The following is a 24,317-nucleotide window of genomic DNA, read 5'->3' as shown; positions in this document are numbered from 1 at the left end:
CCAAGCACGAAGAGCTCCGATCGGACGCGACGTGTGGCGACAGAGTGGGCAGCGCACGCGTGTGCGGTGGTAACACTGCGTTTATTATTCACAGTAACTTCATACACGGCAGCCGAGACACGGTGTGTGTGCTCCACCCACCCACCGCGTCCCCATCGACAATACGACCCAACAAGCTCGCTCCGCCGTGAACTTTTAGTGTTGAGACGCATGGCCGCAGCACCGGCGTGCCCACCATGCGCCACGGGAGGGTGGGAGGAGGAGGGGGGGGCGGGCACCTTCACAGCCCGCCCCCTCCACCCCATGTTCAACTTGAATCACAGCCTGGGGGGGGGGGGGGGGGGGAGCCTGTGCTGGCACCAGGGGTTGGGGAAGGCATCAAAATATTCAAGGGACCGGAGTACAGTTAGACCACGAGTAATTTTTAAGGCTGCCTTACGATAATTTTTAACAAACGCCGCCTCGTAACATGACGAGGCTGCGCCCTTCGATGTCGACGGTGCCCAGTATTTTGAGCGGTGCGGTTTCTCAGGGAGGCGAGCGGCGCCAGCAGGCGAGGATGCGGTCGGGGCCACGGGGCCACGGGACCACGGGGGTTGGGGCGTGAGGGGCTCTCAGCTGGCCGTGCCTGTCACAGCTTCTCGTTACGATCCCCTCAACGATCCGCACACCCCCCCCCCCCCCCATTACGATCCCGCTCAAACATCCCCACAATAAACCACTCCCCGCACTCCCCCACTGCAGACCTCACGGACAAGGGTCACAGCAGAGTCCGCATTCCACTCCACGGCTGCTCGTGCATTGGTAGGGACACATTAACCCAGATGGCGTGGACCTGGAGGTGTTTTTAAAGCTGTGCAGCGCTCAGGTGTAAAGTCTACCTTGGAGAGAGGGGGTCCATTGCATGCGAGTGACACATTGCAGGTAATAAGACATACCGCAGGTGGCAATAAAGATAGCGCGCCAAGGCGGGCCGTTAGGAGTCGATACGGAGTGCCGCACAGCCACCGTCGCCTCCAATACACAAGCGGCAGCAGTTTGCCAGCGACGGTGGCCGCTTGGGCCAGGCTCGGTGCTACCGACACCAGCGCAGCCAGGGCCGACAGCCCGCTTGAACCAAACCCGCAGAGCCCCACAACTCCCCTGCGTCAAACACACCTCTCCACCGATCACCCCCGCCAGCTCGCGCCAAACCCACGTCGCCCCCACACCTCTTTTCTCCTCTCCCCCCCCCATCTCCCTCCCTTACTCCCCCCTACCCCCCCTCCCACTCCTTCCCAGGGCGAGGCCTTTACGCATCCACCGGCTTGCGCTTGCTGGGGGGCAGCAGGTGCTTGGGCAGATCCTCGGGCAGCTCGTGTCCCTCCAGCTTCACCTTGATGAGGTGGTTGGCGAGGGCGAACTCCTCGTCGTCCAGCATGCCGTCCCTGTCCACGTCGGCCAGCTTCCAGATCTTGCCGAGCACGGTGTTGGGCAGCTTGGAGCGAACCATCTCCTTCTTGGCGCTGGCTCCCGATACCTGAATGCACGCACGCGGTCGGGGGGGGGCAATTTTTTTACTTTACCAGGAAAGGCCCGCTGAGCTATACAGTTCTTTTTCAGAAGCTTTTACTTTACCAGGAAAGGCCCGCTGAGCTATACAGTTCTTTTTCAGAGTCCTGTAGTCAATGTACCCCCCCTCTCCACGCCTGCGGACGCTACACGCACCTTGCCGTTGACGGGCGACAGCGTGTAGAAGATCTCATCGTACTTGGGCTTGTCGCGCCCCACCACCCAGTCGGCCTCGTCAACGCCCTCGCCGGCGCCCTCGCCGTAGCCCTGGTTGAACGGGCCATCGCGCGTGCCCTCGAAGGCGCCGCCGCGCACCATGGGCGTCGGAAGCTGCGCCTCCTCCTGCCGCGTGAGCGCCATGAGGCGCGCGATGTCGTTGGTCAGCATCTCGTCCACCTGCTCCAGCAGCTTCGGCTTCATGGGGTTGAACTTGGTGAAGTCCTGGTTCTGGAGCAGGTCCTGTTGGCGGTCACGCGGAGGGGGGTGGACGGGACGACAGTCACCGAGGCTTGTCGCTAGGCAGGGCGACAAGGCCCCGTGAGCCACAGGCGACCCCTGGTGGCCTTTAGTGCGGCCCCTGCTGTGCGTCCTCAGACAATACACAAATGTTAAAACGCCTCTTGTAGGCGGCGGTATGGTGGCCTTCACACTGATGTATATAGGCGAAAATGCCCCCCCCCCCCCCCGAAAATGTGGACACAACACTGACCTGGATACTTGCCCACACGTGTGATTATTCTTATCACCATTATTATTATTCTGCTTATTTAGCCAGGAAAGCCTCACTGAGTCTCACGGCTCTTTTTTCAGAAGGGTCCTGCCAAGTTCAGCATACATGCTGCGTCTGATCCCAATTGAGTAATTTGGCTTCAGTAGTCGACCCAACGCGGTGGCGCCCTGCGCCTATTCCCGGTGCCCCCAGAGGCATGCGCGCGCGCGCAGTGGGGTGCAGCACCGCCCTCTGGCGGCCACGCGCCGGACTTTGTTCGTCGCTCAAGGCTGCTGAGCGTGCCCCGCTGTCTCACGAAGACCCGCGGGGGGGGGGGGGGGGGGAGCCTGGGAGGGAAGCGTTAACCAAACAAATCCGCGGACGCCAAAAACCGCCACGGCGATCGCGATTGTGCCCACGATGTGGAACATCGACGCCGCATCCTCCCGCAGACTCAACGACACAAATCGGCGGCGCTCAATTCCCAAGCTGCGTGGTTGCCACAGAGGGAGAAACCAAGAGCAGCGCTACCCGTGAACCCCGTCGACGTCCGAAACCTTGCAGTGACAGCAATCGCGTTCACACGTCGCGATTCTGGCCTTCACCCCACGGTGTCTGGTCCTTCATAATGGTGACCGCGGCTCTCGGTGTACGTATGTATGTTGAACTTCTTTCGTACCGTACGTGGCCAACCGTGCTAATCAGAGGTGCGGGGGAAGTACAACAAACCAAAACACAAAAAGTAGTTTTCAAGAAATAGAGGCTAGCTATATGCACTCTTTGGAGCTAAACTCTTATGAAACAAACCGATAATGAAATCGCTCCCAGCAGAAGCTGCTCGAGCATTAAACGCGGTGTCACTGTCAACAAAAACCAGCCACAGCATCCGCTTGCAAGCCCAGCAGACTTAAGCCGTGGAACAGTGGACATCACCCTGTAGGCCACGTTCAATAGACTCCACCGGTTACCCCCTTGGCCTCTCTCCCATTGTCTCACAGCATCCCTCAGGCACGAGTTTAAAGCTGAATGAGGGAAACAAGTAGCTATATTTAAAGTTACTTCCAGGAGCATCGCATTACTGCTGCATTGACAAATCAGTGGGACTGCCGTGCCGCATAATGCAACGTCACTGCAGTGACATCAACAGAGCGCTCCTGGATTTACACTGTGAAGTCTTCTCATTGATATAGCTTTGCACTCTGTGTTGGACAGGCAAGGACACACAGCCTAAGCATGTATGAACAAGAACAGGACAGTGTTTGGTTGTATTTTCCTTTAATATATCTACTCTCCTCTGGTTCTCTCTCTCCCCCAAATTCTTCTCCTGCCAACCGCCTCTCCCCTGATGCACTCTCCCCTCACTACTCCCTTTCCTCCCCCTCGCACAGTCACCCCCGCACCTCCATCCAGAACTTCCTGCGGCACACGCTGTTCCAGCTTCACGTCGCACGTGAAAAACCACAGGATGTACAAACGTACCGAGGATGCCAAGACAGAAATCCATCGCGGGCCTCTCCCGTGCGACGCCTGCAAACATCCTGTCGCTGGGAGTCAGTGCCCCCCCCCACCCACCGCTCCCCACTGCGCGCGACGAGATAAAGTCCGGCGGGAAAGCGCGGGGTCACGGGCGGCGAGAGGTCACGGGCGGTGAGCGGGTAAATGGCGCCGAGGGGTCGCGTGCGAGCGCGTGTGTGCACCTGCATCTTGGTGATGTTGGGAAAGTCTCCCGGGGAGATCTGATGCTCCTGCTCAATGCGCTTGTAGATCTTGCCCAGGTCGGCGATCAGCTCCTTCTTCTTGTTCTCCTTGCCGAACACGGTCGGCATGTCCTTCTTCAGATGGCACATGATGTACGCGTGCACCTACAGACGCGTGCACGGTCAACACATGCCGCCCACCATGGGGAGGTTGGCCACTCCGATGCAGAGTACGGGACGCGCTCCGAATATCGGACACACACGCACACACACTCTCTCGTCCAGTACACACGCATGCTCCCGTCCATCACACATACATGCTCGCTGCCATCATACAAACACACTCCCATGACACATGCACACTCTTTCACGCACGCACACCCCCATCATGCACACTCCCTTCATGCACGCATTCCCATCACACATACTCGCAGCCATCGCACGTGCACTCACTGCCATCACACGGACAAACTCCCCAGGTTTTGAGCTGACAATAGGTAAGGCCAATAAATTAAACCGTGTCGGTCGTGTTTGCTATTTTGACCAGGCTCGAATTTGAAATAGTGGAAAACCTGTCCTGGAATTTACACCGAATGTGCTGCACCAGAATCCTGATTCACCTGCTACTGGAAATCTCCCCACAACCATGGGCAGAGCTGTGTAGTGGGAACGTGGCTGCTGGGCCAGGTCGTGTGGGTGGTGGCCACATTGATCGAGAGTGAGCTAAGAATGCTTCAATAACAGCCACTGCAGGAACAAAGTTCAGATTCCCTTATAAGGAGGTGCAATCGAAGGATAAATGCTGTTCAAACAATGCATTAAGAAACCCGCACAAGCTCGAACCAAACGTTGTTCCTTTGCGAGACATAAACACTTTACAGCTGATGTAAGCCGTTCGTTGGACGAGCACAAGGAAATTCAACTTTCGAAACAGAGACAGTTGGAGCGAGAAGTTGAAGTCACACTCCCAGGCAATCATTGACAGAGTACCAGCCACCTCCTCAGGCTCTCAAGGTGACCCCACTCATTCTAGATTTGAAGCTTTCGTGACTGCAAGGATTCATACTCTTAGTCTTTTCGGTAAAGTCACGTAGGTAAAAAATGAAATTCAAATTAATAAAAATAAAAGAATAAAAATCACGACGTTTCGGAGGCAACACAAGCTTCCGTCTTCAGGTGAAACCGTCACACTTGATACAGATATTTTGCTGTGACGGTTTTACCTGAAGACGGAAGCTTGTGTTGCCTCCGAAACGTCGTGATTTTTATTCTTTTATTTTTATTAATTTTTATTTCATTTTTTACCTACGTGACTTTACCGAAAAAACTAAGAGTATGACCCCACTCACACCCGGCGGCACCGCCACGCGGCACCAAGTCGAGCGGCCAGCCGGCACTCTCGCCACCGGCACCGCCACCACCGTCGCCAGTGGATCACGCGGGACCAGCGGCGCTGACGGCGCCAGCTCGCAAAAATTTCCCAACCGCGGTTTCTCACGCAGCAGCAGCTGAGGAGGGTCAAGTGCTATGCAAGCGGGAGGCGAGGTGGCGGTGAGCTCATCGCAAATTTTGGACGAGTGCAGACTCCTCAACTCCCTCCCCCATGCAGTGGACGCCTCTATCCTCCGGCGACTGCAGTTCCAAGCCAGTATAAACAACCGCTTCGTTTAAATCCCCAAGCAACCGACAAATGCTCCACTACAGCGAGGATAGCCTCCCCCATCAGGCCCCTGCCGGAGCCGCGTTACCACCGCACACCATCACCCCCCACACGGGCGTGGGCGGTGGTAGGGGACGTCGGGGCTCAGGGTCACGTCACTCACCCAGGGTACCATGAAAATGACAAACAAGGTTCAGTTGTGACGTCAGCCACGACTCCCGGATTTATAAAAACAATGATCCGGTTGAAGGGCTCGTAGCGTTTGTGTGTGTACATGTTTGTGTGTGTGTGTGAGCATACAAGATGCTGTGTGTGCACCGCACTTATGAATATTATCCACATGGAAACAGGAAATGGGCTGCAGGAAGCGACGGACAGGAACCAAGCGTCCATTGTGATCGCTGCATCGTCAGCTGCACCGCCGCCCACGTGCTCCGCGCTCTCTCCCAGCCCTGCGCCCCCACCAGCAGCCGCACTCTCCGTTTGCCGTATTTAGTCCACAACTTAATCCCCAGCTCCCAGTGCCCTCAGGCTCCTTGTCACGCTGGAGTATCGCAGAGACTCTGGACGAAAAATGAGCGTCGTCTGACGCACACTCGAGCGCCCCATACCCCCTCCGCAACTCCAAATCACTGAATGAGTGCTGGTTTTTTACAATATTTGCAATAATTTTTTTTTTACATTTTCGAGAATTTTGACTGTGCAATAAGACCAGAAAGTGGTGACAGTGGGGGGCGTGAAGCTGTGGGTTCGATTACACAAGTCGCTTCTGAGGCAGTGCTGGAGGACACTCTAAGCAGTGGTGCGTGTGCTTGCGAGAGAGAAGGCAGGGCGGCGCAGATACCGCCACATGTGCTGTTTACATAAGGGCTACGATTTATCTCAGATCTGCCTCTTCCCCGTATCGCGGCAACGCAAGCGGGTGTGATCGGCCACGGCTCACTTCGCCTGCGTAAGCGGTGCCAGCGATGCCAGGCAAAGCAAAGGTGCCACGCCGCGCTATCGCGCATACTCTATGTGTGTGCGTGGCGCGTGCTGATCAGGTCCCTGCGCGTGGATAGAGCGCGCACTGTTGAGCTGTATAATGAGTCCACCTTGGGTGACCAACTATATACCCGTAGACGCATATATGAGGCCAGTGCTCATCCTGCCTCAATGATAAACCAGGCGCTTACAAGAAAAAGTTCTGATAAATGACTCCCTTGTAACAGAGACTTCAGATCTGTGGACCTGGATATAAATAACGGCAATCCATCTATCTGTCTCGCGTTTCCTTCACAATCTCACGCTTCGTGAAAACTTCAAAACCATTCAACGGCGACCACGGTGCACGGGATGTAGCTCCGAGTAACGAATGGTCCTTCTGATTACCCATCACCGAACACCACCCTTCACAGCCTCAGATAAGAGACCGTTTGTCAGACTCCGGATGCACGAATGCACACAAACATAACGGGGGCCTTGGCCACACCGGTCCCTCCCCACCGCCACCGCCGGCACGCCTCGTGCCCCGGCCGCACGCACCTTGGCGAGACGCGCACGCTTGATGAGGTCGTTGAGCTTGCGCAGCGCGGCATTGCGCGGGAGACTCTGGATGTCCTTGAAGAGGTCCTGAGCCTCCATCTCGAAGAGGCGGCGGTTGTCGGCGATGAGCAGCGGCTGGGACCAGAAGGAGCCGATGTAGACGCGCACCACCTCGGGCGTGTTGATGATCTTGCCCAGCGACCACATGAGGGCGCCGTACACGCGCATCAGCTGCTGCGTCTCGACCTGCAACGAAGGCAAACGGCGTGACGCTCGCGCGCCGCAAGAAAATTGTGCCTGCCCCAGGACAACGAGGGATAGGAACCATCCCCGACGCTGCCCCCCCCCGCCCCGGGGCGAGGCCTCACCTGGTCGGCTTTATTGAGCACCACGCGGATCTTGTCGTCGTGACCCTTGAGAGAGCGGATGACCTCGGAGAACTCGTCGGAGATGTCCAGCTTGTGCGCGTCGAACAGCAGGATGATGCGGTCCACGCGCTCCGCGAACCACTCCAGCACCGCCGCAAAATCATAGCCTGGGCGCCCACGCAGACAAGGTCGTCGGTTCGAAACAAGTCGGTGATGCGCAGCCGAGTTAGCGGTTCAAAACAAATGTTACACTTCTGCCCAGGTTTGGCCTTTGGAGACCCTGTGCAAGGGCTGGAGAAACTCCCCATACCCACGTGGGATCCTCCCTTCGCACCTCCATTCTTGTTTGCAGCCTTAACCGCCTATTGAAACAGGGGCTACTTACCAAGAACGAACTGTTACAAGTTATAGATGTTTAAAATAAACTTTACAAAGCAAGTAGACAAGTCTGCACGTAAAGTTGCACCTCTCACCCAAGTCAAACCTACTCGACGATCCAGCCCTCATGCCGAGCCAGCCTCACCTCTAGATACCCTCACCCTGAACACACCAGAATCCTACAATCTGTTGTTTTCTGATTGTTACGTAAATTGTTTGGCTGTAATCAGGCTTTTGTAAAAAGGTCACCATCTACAATTAGCATTTATGGCCCAATGGGTTTTACCTGGGCCAAAATAAAAATCCAGCCCTCAACTCTGACTGACCCTCACCATGACCCACCATTACCCCCTGCCAACCTCACCATGACCTATCCCTCACCCTGACCCACGCCCTCCACCATCCTTTTCGATTCCATGCCTCTCTCACATCCACGCATCTCTCAAAGACCGGCCCTCACCTCGGCTAATGCGCTGTTTCTCTCCGGAGAGGATTCCAGGGGTGTCGATGACACTGATGCTCTCCAGGACAGGGTTGGGCATCTGCGAGCACTGGAACCTGCGGGACGGAAGCATACGCCGTGACGTCACTGGCGGTACTCCTGCGGCCACCGGCACCACTCCAGTGGCGGCGCTCGGCACAAGCAAAGCCAACAAATGCTTAGCGCCCCAAGCAACACAAGGGGGACCTGGATTCATAATTAATTATTTAATTAGTATGGGTGCATTAAATATCACGTCAAATTCCAAACCCAATCAACACAAAAAGCTAATCAACATCAAAAAGATAATTTATCTCTTTCATTCGTCTTGTTAGCATCTCTTTTCTCCCGTCTCACTACATCTCTTTCTACATTACCATGTTCTCAGTACAACTGTCAATTTATATTGTCATCTCACGAGGCTTTACAACTTCATGCAAGCCTCCCTTGCCTCCACTCCCCCTCCCCCAGTGCTCCTGCACCATCATCGGGCCCGCGGCTCGTCGTGCCATGTGGCTCCGAACATGGGCGGCCGTGTCGGGTACGGCGGGGGGAGGGAGAGGGCTCTCGCACGAGTCACCAGCTGGCGCGTCTTGCCGACCTTCGGCCTCCTGAGCCCAGACTTGCAGCGGCAGTGATGCCACGTGAATGAGCCCGACCCTAACGCTCACTCAGACTCCTTCCTATATTACCAGGGGCTTGATTTCAACAGGAGCTGTCTGGGGCTAAGCTACATAATTTAATCCACCCCCCAACCCCCCCCCCCCCTACTCTCGGGGAGAGGTGAGGCGGAGTTTGGGGACCTTGGTAAAATATTTCATGAGAAATTAAGCCTCGCTAGCTCTGATTAGCACGGTTGGCTACGGACGGTGCAAAAAAAGTTCAACAAACATACATCTATAACCACTTCTCACCCTTACTCTGAACCCTAAACCAAACCTTACACATGACCTCTAACTGTATCCACGTACCAACCAGAGATTCCCTTGGGTTGATCCCTTTATAGGCTGTTGGGGTGAACACCTGTTTAGGCCGGCACAAGGCCGTGGTGTGGCCGGGTCCACGCCCTGCCGCTTTTGTCTCCCCAGTTCTAATGTTTCACTCAGGCCCAGGACCGGGTTCAGGTATCACTCGCCACCGATGTTGGCCGTGGCCAGGAATCGGGGTTTGTTGTCAGCAAGGGACAGAGAGGAGCTTCGCACCGCGGCTCATAAAAGGCCCGAGCACTATGATCCAAGCCATGACACCCAGGATAGGTCGTATGTACGGCTCAGACTATAACTCTGGAGAGATCAGGTCAACTATGACCCATGCTGTGACCCAGGTCACACCAACCACTTTGACTGTGACCCAGGAAAGGTCAAAGCAGCCCCTCAGAGCAACGGAGAAGGGAGTTACAAAGAGGCAGAGCCTCCAGTAGGTGGGGGATCTTAGCCCTCTCTAAATTCCTAGAGTCAAGGCAATCAATGTTGGTCCAATACATACACAGGGAGTGCTGATCGTCCGACTGCTCATTCGTCGTTGGCCCTTCTGTTTGACATTGACCCGAGTCTACGCTTGCCAATCCCCTCCTCCCCCCCTTTTGTTGTTTTAAACAAGGTCACGCTACCGGCCTGGGTCAATCAAAACTGTGGGCCCATGACCCCGGGGGGGCGAGGGGGCGGGGAAGAGATGAGCTCTCGACTCTTGCCCCCCACGACCTCAAGACACTCTCCATGACCTGACCTGCCCCCCCCCCCACCCCACCGTGTCACCCCACATCACCACCACCACCACCCGCCTGTTGAGGAAGGCGTTCCCGAACGCGTTGAGCTTTCTGAAGGGCTTCTTGGGGTCCACCACGAGCGCGTTGCCCGGCACGACTCCCTCCGTGTCACCGTGCATCACGGCGATGAACGAGTCGGTGGTGGGCTCGGGACCGATGCGGATGCCGGGGAAGTCCTGCTCGAGCAGGTAGCGGATGAAGGTGGTCTTGCCCGTCGAGTACTGCCCCACCAGCAGCACCATGGGCTTGTTGTCGAAGTCCGCATCCTCGAGCGAGGGAGAGTGGAACTCGTGGAATCGGTAGTGCTCCTCCAGGGGCAGCAGGCGGGTGCGGTAGATCTTCTTGAGGCCCTCGGTCACCGTCTGGAAGACTTCTGGCTCCTTCCTGCGCCGCGAGTCGTTGCCCATCCAGCTGAACATGGTGCCTGGGGGCGAGACACGCGCCGGGGGTTGAGAGAGGAGGCACGGTGAGGAGAGGGACACGGAGAGAGACACGGAGAGAGAAACACAGAGAGAGACACGGGGAGGAGAGAGACACGGAGATGAGAGAGACACGGAGAGAGACATGGTGAGGAGAGGGACACAGAGAGAGACACGGAGAGAGACACGGAGATGAGAGAGGGAGAGAGACATGGAGAGAGACATGGAGATGAGAGAGGGAGAGAGACACGAGATAGACACGGTGAGGAGAGACACGGTGAGGAGACACGGAGATGAGAGAGGGAGAGAGACACGGAGATTAGAGACACGGGGAGAGACACATAGAGGAGACACGGAGATGAGAGACACAGAGAGGAGAGAGACACGGAGAGAGAGACACGGAGAGATGAGAGAGACACGGGGAGATGAGAGAGACACGGAGAGATGAGAGAGACACGGAGATGAGATGAGAGAGAGGTTTAACACGTAGCTTTCGCGACCAATAGAGAGACACGGGGCGAGGAGAGAAGACGCACACGGGGCGAGGAGATGGACGGATAATCACTCGCGCTGTGATAGCGGCGGCGGGGAAGAAGGGATGGAGGGAGGGAGGGAGACGAGAGATCAGCAAAGCTGGCAAGGAGGGGAGCTGAGGCGAGGAGGCAGAAGAGGACATTAACAGCAAAGCTAGCAGAGACGGGGCAGAGGCGTCGATGGAAGATGCGGGAGAGTGGCACCGAGGCGCGAGACGGAGCCTCTGGACGGCGACAGGGGGAGCCGCACCGAGTGAGCTGGAGCCTCTGGAACGGCGATGGGAGCCTGAAGGAGCCTCGCTGGGAGCCGCCGGGAGCCGCCGGGAGGGGAGTGAGCAGCAGCCGGGAGGGGAGTGAGCAGCAGCGGCAGGAGCCACGGTCCGTGTCCCTCCCGGTCCCAGGGTGGAGCCGCGTGCCCTGCCCCCTTCCCCCGTGACCACGCCCCCTGCCCTGTGACCACGCCCCCTTCCCCAAGACCACGCCCCCTTCCCCGATGACCACGCCCCTTTTACAGTGACCACGCCCCCTACACCATAACCCCGCCCCTCTCTGTCCAGGGCCCCGCCCCCTACCGCGCGCCCTCCCCACCCACGACCCCCGGAAATGACGTCACGCAACACAACAACCCGGATGTGGTGTCACGTCGCCCGCAACATGGCGGGGCGCGTGTTTGGTGGGAGACGCTGAGAAGGAGCACGAACCCCGAGATCCTCCCCCCGCCACAGGGGACCGGGGACCTCGACTAGACGGGGGATACGGGGAGACTACACAGGGGACACGGCGAGACTACACAGGGGACACGGGGGGACTAGACAGGGGACACGGGGAGACTAGACAGGGTACACGGGGAGACTAGACGGTGGACACGGGGACCTCGACTACACAGGAGACACGGGGGCCACAGGGGACGCGGGGGTACCTCGACTCCACACTCGACCGCCCCGACCATGAACGCCGTGGCCACGTGAAACCCGCGGCCCCCCACCCCACCCCAGCCCAATAAGCCGTGACGGTCGAGGCCGGAGCTCCGCGGGACAGCAGGCGCCATGGCCTCGCAGCCTCCGCCGAAACCTTGGGAGAGGAGAGCGGTCCCGAACAGCGGCGTCAACCCCGCGTTCCGGTACCTGGGCCTCGCGTCTCCCACCCCGCGTCCCCCTTCCTCCCCGCAGGGTCCTCTGCCACCTGGTGCCGCGAGGTGGTGGCTGTGAAAGTCGCATGGGGGAGAGAGAGAAGGGGGTGGAGAGTTGAATGGGAAACGCTCGAGATGGGGGGTCCACAATCGGAGTATTTATACTGGAGGAATTCGATGAGCTATAAAGCAATTTTTTTGCACGTGTGCAGTACTAGCGTTGGTCAGAACGTTACAACAACAAATAATACAAACACACGGTGGGAGTGCAAAGTGTAGGAAAGGTAAACAAATCACTCAAAATACACACATCTAAACCATTCTTTTTAAAGCGCACCGAGGCATTAACTTTTTTTTCAGAAGCGACCTGGCCACAAATGATCGCTCAACAAAGTGGCTTAGGATTTTATCCCTTAACTTGCATTGCATGGATAACGCAAGGGAAAATCCCCACGTGGTTTTACATTTGAGAAATTCTAGATTTTAAGCTTTCGTGACTGCAAGGATTCATACTCTTAGGTTTTTTCGGTAAAGTCACGTAGGTAGAAATAAATAAAAATATGAATCCTTGCAGTCACGAAAGCTTCAAATCTAGAATTTCTCAAATGTAATACCTATTTTTACCTACATGACTTTACCGATAAAACCTAAGAGTATGAATATTTATTTTAAAAATATTAATTTTTACCTACGTGACTTTACCGAAAAAACCTAAGAGTATTTGAGAAGTTCACTCAAAGCGTAAATGCAACCGGCCACTTTGAGCTCGTGCGGTAGCTTCGAGGTCGCAGTGGTGTTGACCTTTCAAACAGCTGCGGTAAGGAGCCAGAAGGCAACCAGCGATGACGATTTGGCGACAGCCTGTGGTGGCCGTGACAACCCGTGCAGGACCAGTGCCGCGAGGTGCTCTATGGTTAGATATTGGGAGAAAGGTCATGCAAATGTTGTTTGATTAACAATGTCTTTAGGGCAGGGTTGATATCGAGAGATGATTGACTTGTGTGATGAGGGTTAGGATTGCATAGTGTGCATAACACCATGATTATGGACTGGGGGGGGGGGTCAGGTTGTTTAGTTAGGGGGGTAGGTTGAGTCTCTCTCGCGTGGTAGAGTTAAGAGTATACTCTTGGTTATTTCGGTAAAGTCACGTAGGTAGAGAAAATAAAACAAAACACGACGTTTCGGGCGCAACACAAGCGTCCGTCATCAGGGATTGTCACAATCATCTCTTTGGCATACTTCAGCGATTGTTTCCGCTGTGGTTGTCCCCGCCTGATGACGGACGCTTGTGTTGCGCCCGAAACGTCGTGTTTTGTTTTCTTTTATTTTCTCTACCTATGTGACTTTACCGAAAGAACCAAGAGTATGTATGGATCCTTGCCGTCAAGAAAACTTCAAGTCTAGAATAGAGTTAAGAGTAGTTATCACTGCCACAACGCCCTGTTTTTGTGTGTGTGTTTTTTTAAAATCATATACTCAGTATGCAAAGCGGCCAAAAAATAACGGCACTGACATTAGTTTAAAAGACAATACGTTTCTTGAGTTTTGCAAGCTTTATCGGAATTTGAGGAAACGGAACGGGAGTGCATTTCAAAGTGGAGCAGTGCAAGGAAAAAGGGAGAGAAAAATGTTGCGTTCTTCAATTTGTTTAACACGGTATGGATGAGAGGAATGTTTTTGGTACAACGAGCCCATGAGGCCACCTGCCCTGGCCGCACCATGGCATTCTATGCGACTCATATTTGTGGTCAGAGCCCCAGAGGCCCCGGGCGGAGAGGCGTGGGCTGGACAGGGTGGCCCGGGCAGGGCGGCTCCACCACCCCTGCCACCTCGCCCCACCCAGAGCTCGTCAGCTTTCACTTCCATGGGGTCTGCCTACCGTCCGGGATTTTCCTCGTACACCTCCCCGCACGCCGGCAGCCTCTACGGGGTCTCCAGTCCCTACTACAACAACGGCATGGGGTACCGTGCGCAGGAATGTTGTTCACGAGTGCATCTTACATTGTGGTGTGTGCATGAGGTGATAGACTGCGTGTTGAGTTTGTGTGTCTCCCTGTGGGCCTCTGTCTGTATTTCTGTGTCTATATGTGTACGTGTATTTATATCGGGAGTGGTAAGGTAATGGTTAGTGCTCTGCGCTACAAAGCTAGCAACCCAAGTTCTACTCCTGTTAAAATAGCAACATCAAAAGCAAATATTTGAACTGGTCCTGGTCGGCATACTGATGCAATGCGTAAACATTACTGGGGAGATAAAGTCTGCTGGACGTCGTGCTGGCCACACCATGCCTGCCTTTATACAGTGAGGAAAAAAAGTATTTGATCCCCTGCTGATTTTGTATGTTTTCCCACTGACAAAGAAATGATCAGTCTATAATTTGAATGGTAGGTTTATTTGAACAGTGAGAGACAGAATAACAACAAAATCCATAAAAACGCATGTCAAAAATGTTATAAATTGATTTGCATTTTAATGAGGGAAATAAGTATTTGACCCCCTCTCAATCAGAAAGATTTCTAGCTCCCATGTTTCTTTTATACAGGTAACGAGCTGAGATTAGGAGCACACTCTTAAAGGGAGTACTCCTAATCTCAGCTTGTTACCTGTATGAAAGACACCTGTTCACAGAAGCAATCAATCAATCAGATTCCAAACTCTCCACCATGGCCATGACCAAAGAGCTCTCCAAGGATGTCAGGGACAAGATTATAGACCTACACAAGGCTGGAATGGGCTACAAGACCATCGCCAAGCAGCTTGGTGAGAAGGTGACAACAGTTGGTGCGATTATTCGCAAATGGAAGAAACACAAAAGAACTGTCAATCTCCCTCGGCCTGGGGCTCCATGCAAGATTTCACCTCGTGGAGTTACAATAATCATGAGAACAGTGAGGAATCAGCCCAGAACTACACGGGAGGATATTGTCAATGATCTCAAGGCAGCTGGGACCATAGTCACCAAGAAAACAGTTGGTAACACACTACGCCGTGAAGGACTGAAATCCTGCAGCGCCCGCAAGGTCCCCCTGCTCAAGAAAGCACATATACATACCCGTCTGAAGTTTGCTAGTGAACATCTGAATGATTCAGAGGACAACTGGGTGAAAGTGTTGTGGTCAGATGAGACCAAAATAGAGCTCTTTGGCATCAACTCAACTCGCCGTGTTTGGTGGAGGAGGAATGCTGCCTATGACCCCAAGAACACCATCCCCACCGTCAAACATGGAGGTGGAAACATTATGCTTTGGGGGTGTGTTTCTGCTAAGGGGACAGGACAACTTCACCGCATCAAAGGGACGATGGACGGGGCCATGTACCGTCAAATCTTGGGTGAGAACCTCCTTCCCTCAGCCAGGGCATTGAAAATGGGTCGTGGATGGGTATTCCAGCATGCCAATGACCCAAAACATACGGCCAAGGCAACAAAGGAGTGGCTCAAGAAGAAGCACATTAAGGTCCTGGAGTGGCCTAGCCAGTCTCCAGACCTTAATCCCATAAACAAATCTGTGGAGGGAGCTGAAGGTTCGAGTTGCCAAACGTTAACCTCAAAACCTTAATGACTTGGAGAAGATCTGCAAAGAGCAGTGGGACAAAATCCCTCCTGAGATGTGTGCAAACCTGTTGGCCAACTACAAGAAACGTCTGACCTCTGTGATTGCCAACAAGGGTTTTGCCACCAAGTACTAAGTCATGTTTTGCAGAGGGGTCAAATACTTATTTCCCTCATTAAAATGCAAATCAATTTATAACATTTTTGACATGCGTTTTTCTGGATTTTGTTGTTGTTATTCTTTCTCTCACTGTTCAAATAAACCTACCATTAAAATTAAAGACTGATAATTTATTTGTCAGTGGGCAAACGTACAAAATCAGCAGGGGATCAAATACTTTTTTCCCTCACTGTAGGTGCTCACAGCACATGCTCCAGGAGCCTGTGTACGCTACATAGGAGGGGGGGGTCTTTGTCTTTGTTCGCTTTCTCATGGCAAATGTCTCTGCAGGTACGGCCTTGGCTTTGGTGGCAGCCAGTATGGCGGTTACGGCTACAGCCGATTCCGCGAGCAGAATACGAGCGGGCCGAGCCGCTTTGTGCGCACGGCGGAGGAGAGCAGCCGCACGGCGTTCCAGTCGGTGGAGAGCATCGTGCACGCGTTCAGCTCCGTCTCCATGATGCTCGACGCCACCTTCTCGGCCGTGTACAACAGCTTCCGCGCCGTGCTCGACGTCGCAGACCACTTCAGCCGCCTGCGGATGCAGTTCACAAACGCCCTGTCGGCCTTTGCCCTCGTGCGCACTATCCGGTAACCACAGCGACGCCAGGGCGGGAGGGGCACATACCAATAGTACCCGTCTTGCACCAATGCGTTTCCATCAAATGCTGAAATGTGATGCAAGTAGACGTGTTTGGTGACCCCCATGCTTGATGTGGGCAGGGTGCCGCTCGGTAACTACATGTGTGCTTGTCACCGTCAGGTTTCTTTACGGGCGTCTCCTGGCGCTATTGGGGCTTAGGAGCAAGAGTGAAGTTGACGCTGCTTGGGTGGAGAGCTGTGCTGCTGGTACAAGCAGCGAACCTGCAGCACCTGCATGCCCATTTTGATACATTCGTGCTACTCTCCTTTAAAATCAAAGTTTTGCCTTTCCCCACCGATTGTTTTGTACTGGTAAGCATAGCCGTGGTTGTGGGGGTGGGAATTTCAGCTTGGTGTGTGGGTACCTCCATGTTCTCCAGGAGCCTCGATAGAGGGTGCAAGTGTCTCCGGAGCTGGCCGAGCTGGCCCCAAGTCCTGGCCCATCCTTCTGTTTTTTGCTGTGGTACTCGGCGGGCCCTACCTCATCTGGAAGCTTCTTAGTGCTGCTGCACAAGAACCTGAAACTGGTGAGAGCCTGGGATTTATGAAAGATTCTGAGAGCAGAGTTCACAGGAACGGGGTGGGCGCCTAAACGAGAGTGGTCGTGAGTGTCTGTGTCATTTATTTTATTATCAGGGTGTGAGTGGGCAAGTGGTGAAGATGACCACATTGTGGCCCGGGCGGGGTACGACTTCACCGCAACGTCCGATGAAGAGATCTCCTTCCGTGCAGGAGATGTACTCATCCTGGCACCCAAGGGTACGTCACGCCATGCACACGCACTTCCCCTGGGTGGTACCGCTGCCCTCTTTGCTCCCACCGATGGCACCACACTACCATGAGCCAGGAAACATTGACCCATGCTACCACCACACCCCACCACAGCCCACACTACCATGCCCCATACCACCAACTTCGAAGACCTATACATCAAAGCCCAGGCCAACACATCCCATATATAACCATCTCCCACGCCACCTTGACACACACCACTTTTATTGGGACAAACCACTGTATGTATAACTTATTTTGCACCATACGTAGCCAACCATTTTAAATATGTACATCCATGACTCACGAGCTGGTGGTGCTTGCGCGGTTACAGAGCAGCAGCCGAGGGTGCGGGGCTGGCTGTTGGCGAGCCGCGATGGGGTGGCCACCGGCCTGGCGCCTGCCAACTACGTGCAGGTGCTGGGCAAGAGGCGCGGGCGGCGGACAGCGGCGGGAAGCCCTCCCGTGGGTGCAGCAGCCGTGGGCCCCCCTACTCTGGGAGTGCCGCAAGCAGGACCGAGCACTCCAGCCGACACGCAGCAAGCCACCGGCTCCAGTGCCACCACGCCCCAGCAACAACAGCACATGCTGGGGGACATGGAAGAGCTGTTCAGTGCCGTCCAGGCAGACGTCGGCGCAACAGCACTTGACAATCAAACGCAGGCAACAATTGTTGCTGTTCCAGATGTCGAGCCCGAGTGCCAAGATGCGTGAGCTCCTGGTCGTCGTGCACGGGTGACGAGGAGCTGCTGCCATGAGATTCGATTGAGGCAGGAGGCTGCGGCTGTGTTGCTGACTCGGGTTATCTTGCGGTGCCTCTCGCGTGTGCTGCCTTAGCCTCGTGTGTAATTCTTCCAATCTCACCTCGGAGATTGACGTAATACATTTTTTGGGAAATTTACATATTTCATCGGTGAGATGAGCAACTTGATTTAGTGAGCTTGATTGTTTTGGAAATGCACTTTAAAGTGCTTACGAAATGTAGTGATATAATACACTGTAAATAATAAACACATACGAATCTGTAAAGTTGAAATAAAAGATGGTGAAAGTAATGGTCGCATGGTGAATGGTTCCGGCGCACTTTAAAGGTTGGATTTAGGGTTTGGTGTTTATGGTTGGCGTTTGAGATTTTAAGAGTTATCGGATGGTGCCCAGCACAAATGGCCTGGAGCCATCATTGCAATTTATGGTAGAAGACTTTGACTCCCGTCCTTGTGACCCCCTATAGAACAGTCGCACCCAACGGGGGTGTGGAGTTGAGAACCCAGGGCCAACGAACCCCTCCATAGGGATAGAGACCTCCAAGCCTAAGCTAAGGAACCTGTGCTTGTGGCCATTAAACTCCTGATGTGTTTTTTTCCTCCTCTTGACATCTCTAGCCATTGTCTATCTGCTCTCGGAAAAACGTCTCCATTCTGTTGTTATTGATCATGTTTCTGCAATGCCAGTGTTCGTATCTACACTGTTAAAAAACGGCATTCATCCATATGAGTGTATCAGTCACAGCACTCGAGTCACATGCCTACCAAAGAGTTGAGGTCTCATTCTGACTGATAGGAACCAGAGACTTGTATCCATAATGAGCTGTTAGGCATATGACCTTTGACCGAGAAACCATATAACATTCCCCTACCTTAATGTTTTTTCAAATTTAAGCTCGTAAAAAATAATTATTTTGGAGTATGGTAAAATTAAGAAAAACCTGTGTAACAGTCAAATAGTTTCAAAGGGAGGCCACTAAAACCATTGAATTTTACATTTTAGAGTACAGCGCAGCTACTAAGATGTAAACTAAACTTTTTATTTTAACAGGTAAGGCCCACAACTATATGGCTCTTTTTCAGAAGCAACCTGGCCACGTTATATCTCAACGAATTGGCTTGTGGGAATTTATACCAGCCATGTACTCTAAAACGCATGTTTCTAAATGTGGAGGGAAAAAACCGGAGGACTTGGAGAAAACCCTACACGACCACGGGTAGAACATACAAACTCCAAATATACAGCAGGCGTCAGGGTTAGGATCGAATCCACGACCTCCTGTATACCAAGCGAGGTAGTTAACATCTCGCCACCATGGCGCCGCTAGTGCGCACATTCGAGTCAGTTGAAGCTTAACAACTATCCGACTCTCCCCTCCGTCTGCGTCCACCCAGGTCCGCCTGTGGTTCAGTGAAGTGTGGAGCACGACCAGAGGGTCGCAAACGGGTTTTGATTCCTTACCCGTACCCGGCCGCACCAGGGTCGCAAACGGGTACCCGGGCCGGGTATCGGGTACCTGATTGCGACCTCTGGGATGAAGCCATGTTGCAGGCGCGAGTGGGTTGATTCTAGGAACTTGAATTGTGAGAAGAGACAAGACGTTGGGAAATGAGTGACAAACGGTTACTCACCAGCGACTCACGGCCTACCCGTACCCGGCCGCACCAGGGTCGCAAACGGGTACCCGTACCCGGCCGGGTAGCCGGGTATCGGGTAGGGTACGGGTATCGGGTACCCGGTTGCGACCTCTGACCACGGACTCCCTCTTCCAAGACGTCAGGCACACGTGGGAGAGTAGTCGTTCAATTGGCCTCTAGAGGGAGCCTTTCTGCCAGCAGTGGCGTAAACAATTGCAGCGATCCACCATTTCTACCGCGGTATTCATTTAAACGACAAGCTGCGGTGAGAAGGGCTTCCACTGCGCGTGGTCCATCATTCGCTCGCAGAATCTCATCCGTTCACAGCATCACCCCCGTGAGCTCTCGACTCTCTGACCAACATCAAACCAATCGCCCTACCGAGGTAAAAACGCGATCATGACGACTAAGAATAATAGCGCTTACGGCTCTAATCCTGCATGGCCACCAGGGGACGCCCACGCCCGAACAGCTGACGGGGTCCCCGTCGACTTGACCCGACAGATGGGCCCTGGCATCCAGGCGCTGGCGGGCACCGCGGGTTGCGGCCTCCTGCTGCTGGTGGTGCTCCTCGCAGCGGCGCGTCGCCGTCTCCACGGGCGGCCCTCGCTGCTGGCCCTCATGTCCGGCAGCATGCGCGGCAAGACCGTGGTGGTCACCGGTGCCAACTGCGGCCTGGGCCGCGCCACCACGCTGGCCCTCGCCCGCCTCGGGGCCCGCGTCATCTTGGCGGTGCGCGATGTGGCGCTGGGCGAGGAGGCGGCGGGCGAACTTCGTCGGGAGCTGGGCCACGTGGAGGCCGAGCTGCTGGTGGTGCGCCAACTGGACCTCGCCTCCCTGGCGTCGGTGCGTCGCTTCTGCGCGCGGATGGAGCGTGAGGAGGAGCGGCTGGACGTGCTGGTGAACAACGCGGGGGTGTTCCGCTGCCCCTACGCGCTCACCGAGGACGGCTTCGAGACGCAGTTCGGGGTCAACCACCTGGGTCACTTCCTGCTCACCGCCTTGCTGCTGCCGCTGCTGGGCCGCTCGGTGCCCAGCCGGGTCGTGGTGGTGTCGTCGGCCCTCTACAAGCAGGGCCGCGTCAACTTCGACGACCTCGCCAGCGAGCGATCCTACGACCCCGCGGCCGCGTACGGCACGCAGCAAGTTGGCCAACGTGATGTTCGCACGCGAGTTGGCACGGCGCCTGCGTGGCCGGGGCATCACGGCCAACGCGCTGCACCCGGGCATCGTGCGCACCAACCTGGGCCGACACGTCTCCATGCCGGCCCTGGCACGGCCGCTCTTCAACCTTCTCGCCTGGGCCGCGTTCCGCTCCCCCGAGCAGGGAGCCCGCACCGCCGTCTTCCTCGCCGCCTCGCCCGACGTGGCCGACGTCAGCGGCGCCTACTTCGGCGACTGCCGCCAGGAGGAGCTCCTGCCCGTCGCCACGGATGATGCCGTGGCCGCGAAATTGTGGGAGGTCAGCGAGCGACTGGTGGGCCTGCGCTCTGGGGGGCCCGATGGCCTCCCCCTAGCACCGTCCGAGCCCGACTCGGACCCCGAGGAGCGACCCCCCCAACGCGGCGACGCTAAGACGGCCCCCTGAGCATGGGCCGCGGCCGTGATGCGCGGGCCGATGCTGCTCCTAATGTCTATTTTCTGCTCTCGGCTGCAGGCTGAGGAGGCTATAAATTCAAGCCTTGGGTATGACGTGTGTCGGTGTATTCATCGAGTGACTTAGAGCGCGATGGCAGTGGCTTCATCATCGAGACCCATGCACTCGTAGAGACCCATAGACTCACATAGAGACCCATGCGCTCGTAGAGACCCATAGACTCACATAGAGACCTTTAGACTCACATAGAGACCCATGCACTCGTAGAGACCCATAGACTCACATAGAGACCCATGCACTCGTAGAGACCCATAGACTCACATAGAGACCTTTAGACTCACATAGAGACCCATGCACTCGTAGAGACCCATAGACTCACATAGAGACCTTTAGACTCACATAGAGACCCATGCACTCGTAGAGACCCATAGACTCGCATCGAGACCCATGCACTCGTAGAGACCCATAGACTCACATCGAGACCCATGCACTCGTAGAGACCCATAGACTCACATCGAGACCTTTGCACTCGTAGAGACCCATAGACTCACATCGAGACCCATGCACTCGTAGAGACCCATAGACTCACATCGAGACCTTTGCACTCGTAGAGACCCATAGACTCACATCGAGACCCATGCACTCGTAGAGACCCATAGACTCACATCGAGACCTTTGCACTCGTAGAGACCCATAGACTCACATCGAGACCTTTGCACTCGTAGAGACCCATAGACTCACATCGAGACCCATGCACTCGTAGAGACCCATAGACTCACATCGAGACCTTTGCACTCGTAGAGACCCATAGACTCACATCGAGAACTTTAGACTCACATAGAGACCCATGCACTCGTAGAGACCCATAGACTCACATCGAGACCCATGCACTCGTAGAGACCCATAGACTCACATAGAGACCCATGCACTCGTAGAGACCCATAGATTCACATCGAGAACTTTAGACTCACATTGAGACTCATGCACTCGTAGAGACCCATAATAGACTCACATCAAGACTCTTAGACTCACATTGAGACCCATGCACTCATAAGAGACCCATAGACTCGCATCAATACTTTTAGACTCACATTGAGACCCATGCACTCATAAGAGACCCATAATAGACTCTCACCGAGACCTTTAGACTCGCATTGAGACCCATGCACTCATAAGAGACCCATAATAGACTCACATCAAGACTGTTAGACTCACATTGAGACCCATGCACTTACAGAGACCCATTTCCTGACATCGAGACCGTCGACCCCCATAGCCGGGCAGTGATGGCGCACGTCTGTAATCCAGTGCTCTGGTGGTTGAGGGTTGCTGGATCACCGCATAAATGTTAAGAAACTCCCTTCCCGTGGGGGTCGACGAGGAGCCCGTACCCCTGACTCGCCACGAGATGGCAGTACAGCAAAGATGTGGACTCCACCTGGGTCAGAGGTCGCAACCGGGTCCCCGATACCCGTACCCTACCCGTACGGGTAGCCGTTTGCGACCCTGGTGCGGCCGGGTACGGGTAGGCCATGAGTCACTGGTGAGTAACTGTTTGTCACTCATTTCGGGTAGGGAATCAAAACCCGTTTGCGACCTCTGGTCAGGGTGGTTTCCCCCTGGCACGCGTGCGTTTTCTCCGGGTGCTCCGGTTTTTCTCCGACATGTAAACACTCATTAATTGGCCGATATCACCTTAAATGATATATAGAGGACTGCAGAGCTTTGGAAAATTGTTGGCACCGGCTTGTCGCGTTAGATTCCTGCTTGTCTGTGGTTTCTCGCTCTCTTCTCAGTCGTTCTCTCTGTACGAGATAAAGTGAATGCCGTGCGCGTTACGAGGTGACATTCTTATTAGGGACCCACTTAAAAACTGTAATGTGATGGCAGTGGTTCATTGCTAGCTCTCTTCCTGTATGTACACCACACACAGATACACATAACAGCACACGCCCAGTTACGCACACGCCTATGCACTTGAGAACATTATAGTCGGAGAACTCATTAATACAAAAGCCTATTTTTCCAGGGAGGTGATGCATTCCATTCAGATTTACAGGAAAATGTAGCAAGTCACATAAATCGCCTTCGTCAACATTTGTTGCTGCTCCTGCTGCGTTGGCAGTGGTGCACAAGCAACGAAGAAAGTGCTCCAGCAAATTCGGTAACGACACTGTTTGGCCTTAAAAGAAAAAAAATGTGACGTTTTGGTCAATGGCCCTTCTCCATAATACACAAACTACGTGATATGAAGACGAGCCAATGGCCGAAACATTGCCTATTTTATATTTTTTGTGTATTTTTTCTTTAGGGCCACAGTGTTGTTGACGAATGTGTTGATGTTTTTATCCCTTAATTGGTACGCTCAGTTTAGATTTCAAACTCTCCATATATACCACGATAATGTAGATGGGAAGCTTCAGGGAAGGTGTCCCTTTAATTTAGATAAACAAAGATTTTACTGGCTTTGTGCGAGCCAAGTAATTGTTCATCATCGTCATCATCACGTGCTGCCATCACGATGCAGTCGTCAACGACCCGAAAACCCGGGGTGGAGTTTGTACCGTCTTCCACCTGGAGCCTGGACTTTACTTGTGTGGAGGTGCACGCCCGCGAACGAGTGCACATTGTTTGCTGTGCCCACGTCTCCCATGCCGCACTGACCGGTTGTTTCTGTGGCCTTTCACTTGGTCAAATAAAGGCCTCCCGATGGATTTTCTGTGAGCAGGAGTGAGCGGCGTGCGGATTTGTGGAAGCACAGGCGGAGAGAGAGAGCGTGGTGCGAGCATAGCATGGAGGTTGGCGGTTGCGCATGGCCAGGAGAGTGACATCGCCAGAGGGTCCCTGTCATAGGGAGACTGCCAAATATTCACAGCCAGCGAGTGTCACTTTCAGAGGATGCCACTGCCAAATGTTCACAACCAGAGAATGTCACTATCGGAGAGGGACATTTATTCACGACCAGACGGTCTCACTTTCCG

At 54.4% G+C, this 24,317-nt stretch overlaps 3 protein-coding genes across 3 annotated transcripts; 2 read left to right on the top strand and 1 right to left on the bottom strand.

Moving 5' to 3' along the window:
* Positions 1 to 62: 62 nt before the first annotated feature.
* Positions 63 to 11,525, bottom strand: LOC133352759 (EH domain-containing protein 3). The gene is made up of 8 exons (XM_061568617.1): positions 11,336 to 11,525; positions 10,149 to 10,557; positions 8,348 to 8,445; positions 7,510 to 7,676; positions 7,142 to 7,387; positions 3,958 to 4,122; positions 1,708 to 2,010; positions 63 to 1,519 (listed from the first exon to the last, which is right to left on the bottom strand). Exons 2-8 carry the CDS (start codon positions 10,550 to 10,552, stop codon positions 1,292 to 1,294), a joined length of 1,611 nt encoding a protein of 536 aa, XP_061424601.1. The 5' UTR covers positions 10,553 to 10,557; positions 11,336 to 11,525; the 3' UTR covers positions 63 to 1,291.
* Positions 11,526 to 11,734: 209 nt separating this feature from the next.
* On the top strand, positions 11,735 to 18,392 carry PEX13 (peroxisomal biogenesis factor 13). Its single transcript, XM_061568612.1, has 7 exons — positions 11,735 to 12,205; positions 13,967 to 14,176; positions 16,216 to 16,515; positions 16,688 to 16,773; positions 16,947 to 17,093; positions 17,203 to 17,325; positions 17,672 to 18,392. The coding sequence occupies exons 1-7, from the start codon at positions 12,132 to 12,134 to the stop codon at positions 18,049 to 18,051; spliced, it is 1,320 nt and encodes a 439-aa protein (XP_061424596.1). The 5' UTR covers positions 11,735 to 12,131; the 3' UTR covers positions 18,052 to 18,392.
* Positions 18,393 to 19,933: 1,541 nt separating this feature from the next.
* On the top strand, positions 19,934 to 24,060 carry LOC133352761 (retinol dehydrogenase 14-like). The gene is given in 2 exon segments (XM_061568619.1): positions 19,934 to 20,873; positions 20,875 to 24,060. Coding segments are annotated over 2 exon segments (1,188 nt in total). The 5' UTR covers positions 19,934 to 20,138; the 3' UTR covers positions 21,328 to 24,060.
* Positions 24,061 to 24,317: the final 257 nt, after the last annotated feature.

This window comes from Lethenteron reissneri, chromosome 41 (genome assembly GCF_015708825.2).
Source record: "Lethenteron reissneri isolate LAM-NWPU_2019-01 chromosome 41, ASM1570882v1, whole genome shotgun sequence".
In the NCBI taxonomy this organism is placed as follows: Eukaryota; Metazoa; Chordata; class Hyperoartia; order Petromyzontiformes; family Petromyzontidae; genus Lethenteron; species Lethenteron reissneri.
The sequence above is the reverse complement of the archived record's forward strand: the minus strand, read 5'-3'. Positions and strand labels throughout refer to the sequence as shown.